The sequence below is a fragment of the Scyliorhinus torazame genome, chromosome 11 (genome assembly GCF_047496885.1).
Source record: "Scyliorhinus torazame isolate Kashiwa2021f chromosome 11, sScyTor2.1, whole genome shotgun sequence".
Lineage (NCBI taxonomy): Eukaryota > Metazoa > Chordata > Chondrichthyes > Carcharhiniformes > Scyliorhinidae > Scyliorhinus > Scyliorhinus torazame.
This window is the reverse complement of record NC_092717.1, coordinates 41,318,283-41,333,703: the sequence shown is the minus strand read 5'-3', so window position 1 is coordinate 41,333,703 and position 15,421 is coordinate 41,318,283. Positions and strand designations below refer to the sequence as shown.

The following is a 15,421-nucleotide window of genomic DNA, read 5'->3' as shown; positions in this document are numbered from 1 at the left end:
TGATCATTCAGTTCACAGATGACACAAATATTGGTGGTTTGATAAATCATGGAGGAAAGCTTTAGATTACCATTGGCATCTTTGAATCTGTCTATATATATGTTTCTGGAACATACCTCTTCATTCACCTGAGGAAGGAGCAGCGCTCCGAAAGCTAGTGACATCGAAACAAACCTGTTGGACTTTAACCTGGTGTTGTAAAACTTCTTACGGTGTGTATTATGACAGGGACGATATGGGTTACCTTTGGGTCGTTATTAGTTTTGGATCTGATCGCCTTTCTCTCCCAAGCCTGGCAAACTGAAACGGATGAGAAGGTTTAAACTAGTGAACAGTTTTTTTTTGTCGAATGTACGATAGCTCAGCTTCTCACACCTGCTCTCTGTAAAAATAAAACATATCCAGTGAGCTTTCTGCCTTCCGACCCCCTCCCTCCCCCTCAGGAAGTCGGCCCTTAAATTGTTACTGTTGCTGGGCACTTGAGTGGGTTCTCTCAGCTGTCAATCAGTGCAGTTTCCGGAAGTTTGAAACGTTGCCGGCGTTCTGTGTGCCCGGGCCACGTTCGAATTTGGAACGGTCAGGTCAGGTGAGCGTCGCTACTCTGGTCTCTTGTCTGAATTGAGCCGGGTCTCGGGGATATGCTGTACCAGACTCTCTCTGTCTTACCTGCCTACCGTTCTTTCGAGCAGACACATGAAGGGGAACAAAGTTGCAGCCACGGCTTTGGGCCGGGGGAGGGTCAGTAGGGTCCGGCTGTAGGGGAGGGGGAGGGGGTGGCATACAGGATGAATGGGTCAATCTGCCTGCACTGCCCAAGGTGGCGAGGCACCTGAAAACATAACGGTTTCCGACTCTCGTGACTTGATGTAGGGGTGGCTAAGTAATCATGAGTTACTGGTCATAGGATAGATGATTCATCACCGAAGGAGACCATTCGGCCCATCGTGCCATGCATCGTGCAATGAGCCCTATTGCTCTTTTCCCATAGCCTAAATTTTTATCCAAATCGCCATTGACTCTGAAATAAAAAAGCAGAAAATGTTGTAAAAACTCAGCAGGCTTGGTAGCATCTGTGCAAAGAAAAACAACTAATTTTCCACAGAGCTGAAGAGGAAGAAATGTGATGGATTTTATACTGTTTAAGAGGGTGTGGAGCAAAATAGAAGGTATGAGATTGTGAGCTAGGAGAGATTGGAAAAAAACTGTTTAGATCACAAGGCAAAGGGAGTGTTAATGGCTGTGTCGAGGACCAAATAAGGTGGTGTTCGTGGCATAAAGGTAAGACAGCAGACTGTAATAGCAAATCAAAGGTCAGTAGCTTTGACTAGACAATATATTTCCAGTTCACTGCTTAACACCTTTCCTCATGTTACCATTGGCTCTAAGCAGTTGGACTGATGGATATATAAGGTGGTCCCTAATTTGTTGGGAAAATCCCAGTGAGTTTGATGTCCATGCCACTATTAATGTGCAAATAACCCAGCAGCTTGTGGCAATGAGGTGCACAGTTACAAATCACTGCACATTGGATAATTGCTGCCACTCTACCATGAGCCTTGCAAAAATGGAGCTCATCATCACCTCTGCCCCAGAAAGGAATAGTTGCAGCACATTACTGCAAGCACGAAATTGTTTCTAGAGCATTTTGAAATTTAAAATAAACCTCCTTTCTTGCTCAGTCCAAACGTTTTCTTGTTTTTCATTATGTATCTCATCTGACTCCAATTCACCCCATTTCTGTTTCTTTCATGTCCTTAATTCTCTGTCTTTCACTATGGTCCCCACATGTCCTTATTGTCAGCTCTCACTTTCAGCAGTTTGCAGTGTGTATTCCTCCTGCCTGTCCTCTTGTGCGAGTCTAGATGGTGGTGTCCATTCACAGAAAGCAGCATAGCTGTGCTCTGTCCTGTCCTTCCTCATGTAGGCTATGAGAGCCCCTCGGATAGCCAGTTTTGTTTGCAAAACTTGCTTTGTTCCCCACATTGTGGCTGGAATTCTCTGGCTGTTGGGATTCTCAGTACCTGCTGGCAGCACACCCCGCGGGTTTCCCGGTGACGTGGGATGGCTTCAATGGGAAATCCCATTGACCAAGTGATGAGAGTTGAGAATGCTGCCGCCAGTGAACAGTGCTGTCGAGAAACATGCGGCTGGGGGAACCGGAGATTCCAGCGCTGCACTCTGATTTATGTAATGTTCTGCTATTTTTATATTTTCAATAATAATATCTTTTCATTTCTCTAATTCCCTTCTCCAGTTTTAACCTTCCTGCCAAGCTAATCATTTGTATTTTCATCTTTTTGACAGAAGTTTTGTTGCAGAAGCAGAGTAATTTCTTTAGAATCCTACAGCCACCAAAATGGCTCATGAGACCTGCCTTGAGGTTGGGAGTCCGCGGTAACGGGGCACCCTCTTACCCAGGGTGGGCTGCAGATGCAGGCCTGCCCTCCTGAACACTGTCCTGGGAGGTGGTGACAGAGGCAGTCAGTGCTGCCAGTCTCACCAGCTGGTGATCCGGAGAGGTGTGGTGGGGGGTGTCACTGTTGAGTCCTTCGCCCTGAGAGGGGCAGAGAACCAGGGAGGATTTTGAAGGCTGCGGTGCAGGCGTCCTCTGGTTGGGGTGAGCCCTGCTGATCCTCTGCTCCCTCTGCAGCGGGGCAGTGCTTCTGACATGTGCCAACACCTGGTGGGCTTCTGATTGAGCTTGGCCCATGGTGATGCAGCTGTGGTATGAGGGTGTCCATAGGGGTGGCCTGGATGGGCTCCCAGATGACCAGAGGCCTTCTGTGCATTTTAAAGGACATAGACAGCAGGTAGTACTCTACAGTGTAAGCAGCCTGGCCTGTAAGTAGCACCAAAGGGGTGCGTTTAAAAGACAGACTGCAGCAATGGCGGTGTCAGCCAGGCCACCTCGGCCCAAGGGGGACACCCCAAGTCCATGGACTTGGCACCAAGTCAGTACCTGCTACTGCCCCTAGCCTGGGAAGCCACCCCCCAGCAAGCCTGACAGTTTTTTTTCGCCTCTTGTATACTGCCGCAGAGTGCAAACCTTGTTGTTATTATTGTCACGCGAGGGACCAGAGTGGTCTGGCTCAGACCTCCATTACTGCAGTCTGTCTTTTAAACGCACCCCTTGGTGCTACTTGCAGGCTCCTGGACACAGACCTCTATTTTGGCCGGCCGCATTTGCAGTGTTGTGAGGTGGCGAATTTAGCCCAATACCAAAATAATCAGTTTAACTGGTTTAGTGCCAAATAGATCCCATACTAGCTACGTAGTAGTCACTGTGCTTTTAAAGTTAATTTATTCTTTGAAGCATTGTAGATTTTTCATAGTGATGTAGGTATTTATGTTTTGCAGTGTAATGCATTCAATGTATTTTAAGTTAACTTCCTTTCAGTTCCTCTGTTTATTCAACTTTGGCCGGACTCTACTATTTTACTATGTAGATTTGGAAGTGACTAGAGAGAGGGAGGAGGTTGATTCATATTCTTTGCAATACAAGTTTGTCCTGGTACCTACAAGGTCTTCTCCAGAAGGTTGATAAAGCTGCCACTCCTGAAGCCTGTCTTCAGTCGATAGTTTTATTTATATTTGATGACTAAAGAGACCCTTCTGGCTTGTTGAACCGTGGATGCTCCAAAGGTTAACAAAGTTTCTGTTTCTTTAACTAATGCTGTGTGAGTGCCCGATCCTCTACCAAATGCTGCCAAATGTTAGTCATTTGATGATAGCCAGCTGCTGAGGTACTTCACCTTCTTGCTGCAGAAAAACACTTCAATTATTAACTGGTTCCAATGGTTAGCATATTGCAATCACCACAGTGGTGCCTTTGCCATGACTAAAATGACTGATCACCAGAGACTAAGGAATGACAGTTTGTGTTTAGCATCGATGATGTGGCACTTGAATTTTGCAAGAGTTTATTGCTTGCTATCTTAAGGCAAACTGATATCAACTTGGTGAGAAGTTTTGTCAGAACAACTCAATGCGGTCACTGCATTGTCTTAATAGTAACTGCAGATCTGGAGCTACTGCTTGTCTCCCAAAAAACCTGCAATATTTAATATAAGCCAGAGAAATTGTAAATAGTACTTTAAATTGGTAGGTGAGACTAACCTTGAATTTTTAACTGGTGATTTAAAATAAAAATTTAGCACTCTTTAGCCGTTACATGTGACTCCAGACCCACAGCAATGTGGTTGACTGTTAACTGCCCTCTTGAGGGCATTTAGCAATGGGCAATAAATGCTGGCACAGCCTGAGATACCCACGTCCCATGAACAAATTTAAAAAAAAAAAAAATTGTTCAAAGGATATAAAGTTAATTTTGATTCTTGCAGACTGCAAGCTTATTTTCTGCGTGTACCTTGTTTCTATAATCTTATCTTGCATACTCCCTACTACAACTCCATTTTATCTAAAATAATCTGTTACCATTGCATTGTCAACCAGCCCCATATAAAGGACTTTACTGCTGGATTGTAGAATGGTGAAGATAAGAACAAAAGAATCTTGCAACTTTGGGTAAAATAGTTATTTTAATTGTTGTGTTTTTGTGCAAATTTCTAACGGTTGTGGTGCAAATGTTGTAGGTCGATGCTTGTGTGTGGGGAGGGATGACAAGTTAATGTTTCCAAAAACCCTTACTGTTTAACTTTCTGAACTGCCTCTTCAGAATGGTTTATTGATTATGTGCTGACTTTCTTAAGGTGTACTTTAACCTGTTTTTAAAGGTTGAGCTGTTTGAGAATTTGGCAGCTTTTCTATCATGTTCGTCCTTTAGTGGTGCTGGATAATACTCGCCCCACCACCACAGCATTCGCACTCAAAAGGTCTGAACTGCTGAATCTTGTAGTTCATAAGACATTTAAAACACCTTTTGTATTATTCCTCCTGCAAATGATGATGCAAAGCCAATAAGGCCTGGAGTTTGCATTTGATTACACTGTAAAGGACTACTGATTTCACGCTATATAAGTAACAGCAGAGTGGAGTGCCGGGCATAGGCTGCATTGGATTGGAATAGAGCCTGTTGAGCACACCAACGAGACAGGTGGGGGGGAAAGAGCACAAGTTCAGGGCAAATAGAGTTTCCATAAGGTTTTGCTTTAGAATCTAACCTTCCACTCAAAGTTGCTCTCCTGATTAAATTACTCATCATTGGGACGTGACTAATTGCTCCGATTGCGAGCTTCAAGGAGGCTTTTAAAAATGAAGGATATATATATCAAGGAATATATTTTTCAAAAAACAATTTACTCTCCGAAACCCTGCCCAATTATGCTGGCTCATGGCAGATTTCTGTCTCTGCTGATATGTAAACACAGCTTGAGTGAGGAGAACAGTGCTTCTCAAAATGAGCACAATTAGTGGCAGATCGCCAACTGCGTTCAAATCCGAAACCGCTCGTGTGTTTTGGGCGTGCATTTTGAAATCCGAAGTACCTACACGAGAATTGTGAAAGCAATGCGGATTCACTCTCCAGTCTTATTTAGTACCACTTTTCTCCCACCTCCCCTTGTGTACTCCATGACTTGCATCAGATTAGCTTGCATCAGATTGATATAGAACCCCTATGTTCTACCCTCCACTGTGTTGCTTATGGTGGTGAATTCCCTCTGCCCCATTGATAACTAAATGATTAATGTGATTCTAATCCATTCATAACTAACAAGTGACGACTCTATAAACACTTCAAGGTATCCTATTTATCATGCGAAATAGAACAGAATTGAGCTTTGCAGTGTCATCTTTCATTCCAGCTGTCTTTTTTTCAGCTTTGTGCTTTTGCACAGGCTAGGGGAGGAATAAATGATTGTCGATAGGGGAGGGGAAGACCGTCCTCAGCAGATGTTGGTACATTCTGGATGTCTGGGTCAGAAGGCAGCATGGATATAAAGACTGTTTATAGAAGCTTTTTTTCAGCCGCGAATGGATCCTGCCTCTGTTCTATAGCACATTCATTTTAAAGGGTAGTGTTCGTGTTGCTCTTTTTAATTGTAGTTTCCTCTTTAAAAAAAGTGATTGCGGGCTAGTTAGCTCAATTACGACACGTTTTAATTTGAGAATGTGTGCAATGGTTTCAATTTTGGGTGGGTGGAGCTTAAGGATTTCTCAACCGTTTAAAAACAGGAAGATGCTGAGCCTAGTTTCATTACTCAGCGCAATTCTCCTTTCAGAACTCCAACTGCAGTCTGCTTACCAGAGCGATGTCGTACCTTCCCAAACTTTTCAAGCACATCGATGACAATCAGGACTTGTACGTCAAAGTAAGTTACTGTTGCTGCTTTAACATTTCTGCAAACACTTTTTTTTTGTAATCTCAACATTAATGATTGGGGGGTGGGGGAAGAATGTTGGGGAGTTGAATATTTGATTTGTTGACTGAGTCATTGCTGGGAGTGAACTGGCCGGATAAAGTGTTTCATGTTTAAACAGTTTTATAGAGAAATCCCTGACCTTTTAGCGGAGTCTAGTTTTATGTCAGTTATATTCTGTCAGCAGGTATACTCGCTACTTCCATATGATTGCCGAACAGGCAGCTCCTCAATACTATTTTTAACATTTTTTTTAAGCTTTTGGCACTAGTGCTGTGTACAGTTCACAGTCCTAAGTTACTTTTAAATGAAAAGACCAACTGTGATTGGGAGCAACAATGCAGAAGGGTGAGATTTAGTGTCTGCAGTTGGTGACAAAGAGACTGGTATTTGGCAACAGGGTTTGGCTTTGCCTCTGCTGTCAGAGTATACTGGCAAGTGTGTTCTCTGCCAACTTTATCACCCTTTAGGCGATGAAACCTGCAAACTATTGTGAAGGCGGGATTCTGGAATCTTGGTCAAATTGTGTATGTGTTTCGAATCACTGCAATCCGGACTCTGAATCCAATCTCAGGTTAAAGTTTTTCTTGAAAAGCGCAAGCTCAGATCTTTCTCTGCCAACCTCGGAGTCAGCGTAGCTGGAATTGTGTAAGACCTCTCCCAGTACATTTAATCCACATTCTCGCCAATGTTCTGGGGCTGACGTGATTAGCCTCTGACGACCACAACCATTTTCCTTTGTGCTAGTCATGCCAAACCAGCGAAATCTTCCCTCTTTGCTTTTACTACTTGGAATTCTGAGGTCAGATTCCCTCTGCTTCCGAGTGTTCTTGGTCACTTGAGCTGTTTGCTTCTAGTTTGTCATCCAATCTGCAGTTTGATCACCAGTTATCTGTAAATCTCTATATATTTAGATCTGGGGAGGGGAAATTTCTAAAGGCATGCAGGGGAAGAGAACCACGTGACTAAGTTGCCAGTCAGCGTGTTGAAATGTTACTTGATCAAGTGGCATTTTTGCATACACGTTAGTTTGTTACTGTTCCATGATCCTATGATGCATCCTGCATCACAGTATCTACCGAACAGAACAGTTTTCCAGATTGTTTTCAATCTGTCATTAAAATGTCTTGGGGGAAAAAAAATTTCAACAAGAGCTCTCCATGTTTCCCACTGACAGAAGACTCTGTAAACCCCCTTTCACCTGTCCTCCTTTTCCCCCCTCCCAAGAACACCCTGTAGTCAGTACCTTTACCAATCCTATGCTCTTGTTGCGCTTACCAGTTATTTTCTATTAGTTTCACATTTTCTTGATGTATTTTTAATGAAGACTTGCATTAGGTGGGGTTACGGGGGTAGGTTGGAGAAGTGGGCCTATGTAGGGTGCTCTTTCAGAGAGTGGGTGCAGACTAGATTGGCTGAATGAATGGTTCCCTTCTGCACTGGGGAATCTATGGCATTCTCTGGTTATGCAGGTCACTCTCCTGCCAACACCCACCATGTACCCCCACCAAACTTCCAGTGCACTCTGTCACTGCCCACATAATCTTCACCAATGTAAAAACCTCCTCCTCAGGCACCAGCTAGTTTCTTCAGATCATTCTGTTTGTTAATCTGTCTGTCTGTCTGTCTCTTCGTGCGCACCAGGTTACAATATAGGTCAAGGAACAGGAACTCCTGAATTATCAGTCCCCTGCGCACTATTTAAAAATTGGCCTTGCAAAGAAGTAAGAAAATCTGTCGGGATCCAGGCCACCCGCCCTGAGATTGGATACAGTAGAAAGATTCAGTGGTGGGAGGACAAAATCAGTGACTTGCACATCAAGCTTATCGTTCACAATGTCGGCACCAGACTGGACTCTGCTGACCGACTCGGAGACCGTGAGGCAAGGAGGGAGGCAAGGATAGGACTGGATGCTGCCTGGGCTCGGTGTAGTATGGAGTCTGAGGAGGGGGAGCTCGCGACACCATACATGGTCTCTCCAACCCCCTATGGGGTCGCAACCCATAGTTTGGGATCCTTCTATTCCCAGAACTGCATTGAATCAGCACACAAAAGAAAGCCCATTGGTCCAATGGACTGTGCTGGTATTTATGTTTATTTTTCCCTCTTGTTTATCTGGATTCTCCTAAATATGTCTGTACTATTGGCTCAATTGTTCTTTGTGGTGGTGAATTGATATCTCCTGAATTCATTATTACATTTATCAATGACTGGCCACCCCTACAAGTGAAGTTGTTTTCTGAATTCCATGCAAGTAAACCCTGTCGTAATCTTGAAGGATTTAAAAAAAAATCAGATCACCCCTCATCCTTTTGTCTGGAGAAGAATGCCCCAGGCTGTTCAGCCGTTCAAGTTCTCAGTCCTTTTGTCTTTATTAACCTTGTCTGCACCTTCTCCAAAGCCTCCATTTTTCAAAATGTTGAGACCAGAGCTAATCATCGCACTAGAGTGCCGAGCCGAGGCTTGATGCAAATTTAACTTCTCTACTTTCTACCTCCTGTTCCTCGCGAAATTAACCTCTTGTTGAGTTTGTGTTGTGTGGCTTGCGCTGATTTGATTTGTGTCAATTCTTTCATACTCCCTTTTAGTTTCTCGTCTGCGTTTCCCTGTTTTCTCTGTTATCCCTTTTTTAATATTTATTGTACAGCTTGCTTAAAACTGCATTTGTGCTCTAACCTTACTGGCCATCCATGGAATCCCAGCCTTTCTCTCGTTACTCCTCCTATCTATTGTGTTGTTGTGATACTTTGCTTAAATGTTCCAGAAATGAAGCCAGGAAGCCGATGGTTAAATATCTACAATGTGGATGTACTGGGTGTGGTTGTATTGACAGAATTCATGTTGGGGACTGTTGGTTTGCAGAAAACCACCTTCATCACAGCCACTCAATTGACGGGTAGTTCACCTGTAATCGGTGGAGAAAATCACAGATGCCAAGCCAGCTTTTTTAATTCAGCTATTTGACTGTCTTGTTTCCATAGCGCCTGGCAGATTGGGTGGCAATTCAGAGTGTCTCGGCATGGCCGGAGAAGAGAGGCGAAACCAAAAGGATGGTGGAATTTGTTGGCAAAGAGATAGAACAATTGGGTGGATCTGTGGAGCTGGCTGATATTGGACAACAAACGGTGAGAACTGATTGAAACTCCCTTCAATTTTACACGTATGTCTCTTCCAAATGGTTTTCTCTTTTCTCCTCCTCCGACTGTTGAATCTTGAGACATAGTTTCCTGAGGACTGACAGCTCACTTTACACCCTTTGATAACTTAATAGTTTTATTCATGTAATTAATCAGTTCTTTGGAATTGTACTTCTGAAATGATCCATTAGCGTTCTCTGCAGTAACGTTTTACAATCTTCTGTAAATCATAAATTTCATCATCTGAAATGTACTGATTTACAGCTGCCTGATGGATCAAAGATTCCTCTTCCTCCAATCCTATTGGCCACACTAGGCAATGACCCAAAAAAGAAGACTGTGTGCATCTATGGTCATCTGGATGTTCAGCCAGCCCAAATTGAGGATGGGTGGGACACAGAGCCATTCATTTTGGTGGAAAAAGATGGTAAGAAGGTGTCTTTTTTTTTGTCAATAGAATTCTGTTTCTTATTCTGGAACAGTTTTCATTGAATGCAGTCTTGGTTCGTTCACTTGGTCTCTGGTCTTTCCATTTCTGGATTGTGGACTTTGCCAGTCTGGGAAAACACAAAGTTCAAAAACAATTAAATGCTCAGATTTCATTGCTGCTGTTGACAAATAAAATTGCAGTGAATTTCATGGGGGCGGGGGCGCGCACAACTGTCTCTCTCATTTCAGTCAAGGAGATTACAATGGGATGAGAGAAGAGTTAGCTAAGGTAGACTGGGAGCAAAGACTTTATGGTGGAAAGTGGAGAACCTTCAAAGCGATTTTTCACAGTGCTCAGCAAAGGTTTATACCAACAAAAAGGAAGGACGGTAGAACGAGGGAAAATCGACCGTGGATATCCTAAGGAAATAAGGGAGAGTATCAAATTGAAGGAAAAAGCATACAAAGTGGCAAAGATTAGCGAGAGACTAGAGGATTAGGAAATCTTTAGGGGGCAACGGAAAGCTACGAAAAAAGCTATAAAGAAGAGCAAGATAGATTATGAGAGTAAACTTGCTCAGAATATAAAAACAGATAGTAAAAGTTTCTACAAATATATAAAACAAAAAAGAGTGGCTAAGGTAAATATTGGTCCTTTAGAGGATGAGAAGGGAGATTTAATAATGGGAGATGAGGAAATGGCTGAGGAACTGAACAGGTTTTTTGGGTCGGTCTTCACAGTGGAAGACACAAATAACATGCCAGTGACTGATGGAAATGAGGCTGACAGGTGAGAATCTTTGTGATGATTGTTATCACTAAGGAGGTAGTGATGGGCCTGCTAATTGGGCTAAAGGTCAACACATCTCCTGGCCCTGATGGAATGCATCCCAGAGTGCTAAAAGAGATGGCTAGGGAAATTGCAAATGCACTAGTGATAATTTACCAAAATTCACTAGACTCTGGGGTGGTCCCGGCGGATTGGAAATTAGCCAATGTGACACCACTGTTTAAAAAAAGGAGGTAGGCAGAAAGTGGGTAATTATAGGCCAGTTAGCGTAACTTCGGTAGTAGGGAGATTGCTGGAATCTATCATTAAGGAAGAAATAGCGAGGCATCTGGATGGAAATTGTCCCATTGGGCAGTCGCAGAATGGGTTCATAAAGTGCAGGCCGTGCCTAACTAATTTAGTGGAATTTTTTGAGGACATTACTAGTGCGGTAGATAATGGGGAGCCAATGGTTGTGGTGTATCTGGATTTCCAGAAAGCTTTTGACAAGGTGCCACACAAAAGGTTGCTGCATAAGATAAAGATGCATGGCATTAAGGGTAAAGTAGTAGCATGGATAGAGGATTGGTTAATTAATAGAACGCAAAGAGTGGGGATTAATGGGTGTTTCTCTGGTTGGGAATCAGTAGCTAGTGGTGTCCCTCAGGGTTCAGTGTTGGGCCCACAATTGTTCACAATTTACATAGATGATTTGGAGTTGGGGACCAAGGGCAATGTGTCCAAGTTTGCAGACGACACGAAGATGAGTGGTAAAGCAAAAAGTGCAGAGGATACTGGGACTCTGCAGAGGGATTTGGATAGGTTAAGTGAATGGGCTAGGGTCTGGCAGATGGAATACAATGTTGACAAATGTGAGGTTATCCATTTTGGTAGGAATAACAGCAAAAGGGATTATTATTTAAATGATAAAATATTAAAACATGCTGCTGTGCAGAGAGACCTGGGTGTGCTAGTGCATGAGTTGCAAAAAGTTGGTTTACAGGTGCAACAGGTGATTAAGTAGGCAAATGGAATTTTGTCCTTCATTGCTAGAGGGATGGAGTTTAAGACTAGGGAGGTTATGCTACAATTGTATACGGTGTTAGTGAGGCCACAGCTGGAGTACTTTGTTCAGTTTTGGTCTCCTTACCTGAGAGAGGATGTACTGGCGCTGGAGGGTGTGCAGAGCTGAAGGGGTTCGATTACGAGGCGAGGTTCAGTGGACTGGGACTGTACTCGTTGGAATTTAGAAGGATGCAGGGGGATCTTCGAGAAACATGTAAAATTATGAAGGGAATAGATAGGATAGATGCGGGCAGGTTGTTTCCACTGGCAGGTGAAAGCAGAACTCGGGGGCATAGCCTCAAAATAAGGGGAAGTAAATTTAGGACTGAGCTTAGGAGGAACTTCTTCACCCAAAGGGTTGTGAATCTATGGAATTTCTTGCCCAGTGAAGCAATTGAGGCTCCTTCATTAAATGTTTTTAAGATAAAGATAGATAGTTTTTTGAAGAATAAGGGAGTAGGTTTTTTTGAAGAATAAGGGAGTAAGGGTTATGGTGTTTGGGCCGGAAAGTGGAGCTGAGTCCACAAAAGATCAGCCATGATCTCATTGAATGGCAGAGCAGGCTTGAGGGGCCAGATGGCCTACTCCTGCTCATTGTTTTTATGTTCTTATTTCCGAACACATTGAGGTCTCCCCACAGCATTTTGCAAAATTACTAACATTTGTGGTTGGACTAAAATTGCCTTTGACTGTTTCATGAATGATAAAATTGTACTTCAGTAACTTAAATGGATCAGTCAGTAATTCTGTTGGACGGTGTAGTGTTGAGCCACCCCGACCCGGAGAGTTTATACTCTAAGCATTCTGGGGCGCTATTCTTCGGCCTCCCAGCCACGTGTTTCACTATCCCAGCAGAGCAATAGAGGTGGGGTAATTAAATATTTTTTTAAGGCAGAAGTAGATAGATTCTTGACTAACACGGGAGTTACATTTGTCTGTGTCTCTCTCTCTCTCTCTCTCTCTCTCTCTCTCTCTCTGTGCCATGAAAGATTAATTAAGAGAGTGCATGTGATAATTGGTCTTTTCTGCTCACTCTTTCAGTCGAGGTTGACCCTTAATTCGAATCACTTCTGTTTGATCATATGCAACGATATTCATTGCCCCTAATTGCCTTTAAACTATCATCGTGACAGATTTTGATGTGATAAATACCATTTTAATATTTTAACCTCGACCCCCTCCCCTTTTATTATTTTGTATCCAGATCCTGTTCCCAATAATACATTTTGAATAAACCTGTCAGCAGTAGTAAAATATGAAGTAATCTGGAACTGAAAGCAAGAACATCATGTGAGATTTGTCATTGGAGGGTTGTGGTTACATTTTTAAAATCAGCAAATTGGCAAAGAATGGGTTCTGCACAGATCTCAAAAATGTTAAGTCACTAACTTTACCCCTGTTCCTATACATGGATTTTCTGAATCTTCACTGCCCTTTTTTGGTCTGGTCCTATGTTTATTATAATTGTAATACGCCTCATGATTTAGTATTTGGGGCAACACGGTAGCACAGTGGGTAACAATGTTGCTTCACAGCGCCAGGGACCTGGGTTCGATTCCCAGTTTGAGTCACTGTCTGTGCGGAGTCTGCACGTTCTCCCCGTGTCTGCGTGGGTTTCCTCCGGGTGCTCCAGTTTCCTCCCACAAGTCCCGAAAGACGTGCTTATTAGGTGATTTGGACATCTGAATTCTCCCTCTGTGTACCCAAACAGGTGCCATAATGTGGCGACTAGGGGATTTTCACAGTGACTTTGTTGCAGTGTTCATGTAAGCCTACTTATGACATTTATTATTATTTTCAGTTTTGAAGTAGGATCTGTATCAAAATTCTGTTCTTTTTGCAAATGCCTGACTGCTCGGTGTTTACATAATTTTCTTCTTTTTTTTTATTGTTGCCTTCTGCTCTTGAATTAATTTCTGCTGCTTTCAGTGGGGATATCAGTGGACCTTTGCTCCGACTAGAAGTCAGAATTAATTAAAATTGAGGTTTTTTGCTAAAGGATGGTTGCATGCAGCTGCCATACTACTTGCACATTTTCTTTTCTCTCGCGTGGCCTTTGAGAGGTACTGTCAAAGAGTTGGTGAGTGTTGTTGAGAGCAATCTGACCTCTTTTTCCCTTTTGGAAGCTAAACTGAGGTTACAAATCATCCCTGCCAATGTGAAAAGTTAACACTATCAATCTGATTATTCATGTTTGTATGGACCATATTTAGATAATACCCTTTTGAGTTATCTATGCACCGTTTCCCTAATTGCTACAAAGTGCCTTATTGCTAAATGATTTGTTTTATTTCTGACCTTGTGCTGTGTTCTTTACTGAATCAATCTACTGTGCAGCTCAAATAAATTGCGTTGCTGGCAACAATCATGAAACAGTTCCTTCTAACTGAATATTGCACAAAATGATTGGTGAGACATGTATTAATTAGAGGGGGGATGTTAATTAAAGGCTTGTATATTTCTTTGTTCATCGTGCACCCTTTCCTGGAATCTGCCAATGCCGTTCTAAAGTTAGCTGTAAGAAGGTGTGTCACAAGTACAGAGCGGGTCAGCTTTTCCTCCATTTGAAAGAGAACTGGTTCCATATAACTGGAGATCGGTGTTTGTGAAGATGTTAGTGCAATTTAAACTCCCACATCACATGCTAACACTTTAATACTCTGTTACATGCTAATAGCTGACACAAGGCTCTGTGTTGACTTAAAGGAAATCATTTTATCACAATGAATTGAACTGCTAGGATCATGACTCTTTTTAAATAGTAGGTAGTGTGCAGAAAGTCATGTGCTTTTCACTGCAAACTTGCACCCATTGAGTATGTTTACTGAAAATGAGAAGCCTGATTTTGCGAAACTGAAATAAATGAAGAAGTTGTAATAGAGTTCTATAAGATTCTTGTATTTATTTGAGTAAAACAAATTAAATTCATTCTTTTCCATTAAGCTCCAAATAAAAATAATATTATATTCAACAAACATGTTCATAGTCCAAAGACTGAACTGCAGTGTGACTTGCATTGGAAAATTCATATACCGATAGAAATCTGGTCAGGAGTGTACAAATATGTCACAATTATATTGTATCAAGTTCAGCAAGTAACAGGGAAGTGGTTTCCCTTGGCTGAAGTCCTACCAAGCAAAAAGGAAGATGGTTATGTTTGCTGAAGGCCAATCCTCTCCGCCCCAGGACATCACTGCAGCAGTTCCTTAGGGTAGTGTCTTAGCCCCCCCCCCCTTCATAAGGTCAGAAATGGGGATGTTTGTGGAGTATTGCCCAAATGTTCACAACTCCTTATATAATGGCTACAAGACCTGAACAAATGTTCAGGTTCAGACTGATAAGTGGCAAGTAATATTCACACCACACAATCCATCCAGTGATCATCTAACCACCTCCCCATGGCATTTATAAGGATTACAGCTACTGCATTCCCCACCATCAATATCCTAGCGCCACTTTCCTGAGGGCAATTAGAAATGGGCAGTAAATGTCAGCCATGCCCATTTTCCCTCGGACTGTGAATGAATTAAAAATAAGACTACCCCCTCTCCCTGTTTTTTTAAAAAAAAAAAAAAAAAAAAAATTTCTAATATTTTAAACTTTTATAGGGAAACTATATGGGAGAGGTTCTACTGATGACAAAGGACCAGTGCTGGCATGGCTGATCTGCATTGAAGCTCTTCAAAAACTAAAGGAGGTAATA

At 42.6% G+C, this 15,421-nt stretch overlaps 1 protein-coding gene across 1 annotated transcript in view; it reads left to right on the top strand.

Moving 5' to 3' along the window:
* Positions 1 to 430: 430 nt before the first annotated feature.
* Positions 431 to 15,421, top strand: part of LOC140385243 (cytosolic non-specific dipeptidase-like) — a 39,281-nt gene continuing 24,290 nt past the window's right edge. The window contains exons 1-5 of the mRNA XM_072467169.1: positions 431 to 586; positions 6,180 to 6,269; positions 9,300 to 9,443; positions 9,720 to 9,882; positions 15,327 to 15,415. Coding sequence (XP_072323270.1) covers positions 6,210 to 6,269; positions 9,300 to 9,443; positions 9,720 to 9,882; positions 15,327 to 15,415 — 456 coding nt within the window. The 5' untranslated portion in view covers positions 431 to 586; positions 6,180 to 6,209. The remainder of the gene's footprint in view (positions 587 to 6,179; positions 6,270 to 9,299; positions 9,444 to 9,719; positions 9,883 to 15,326; positions 15,416 to 15,421) is intronic.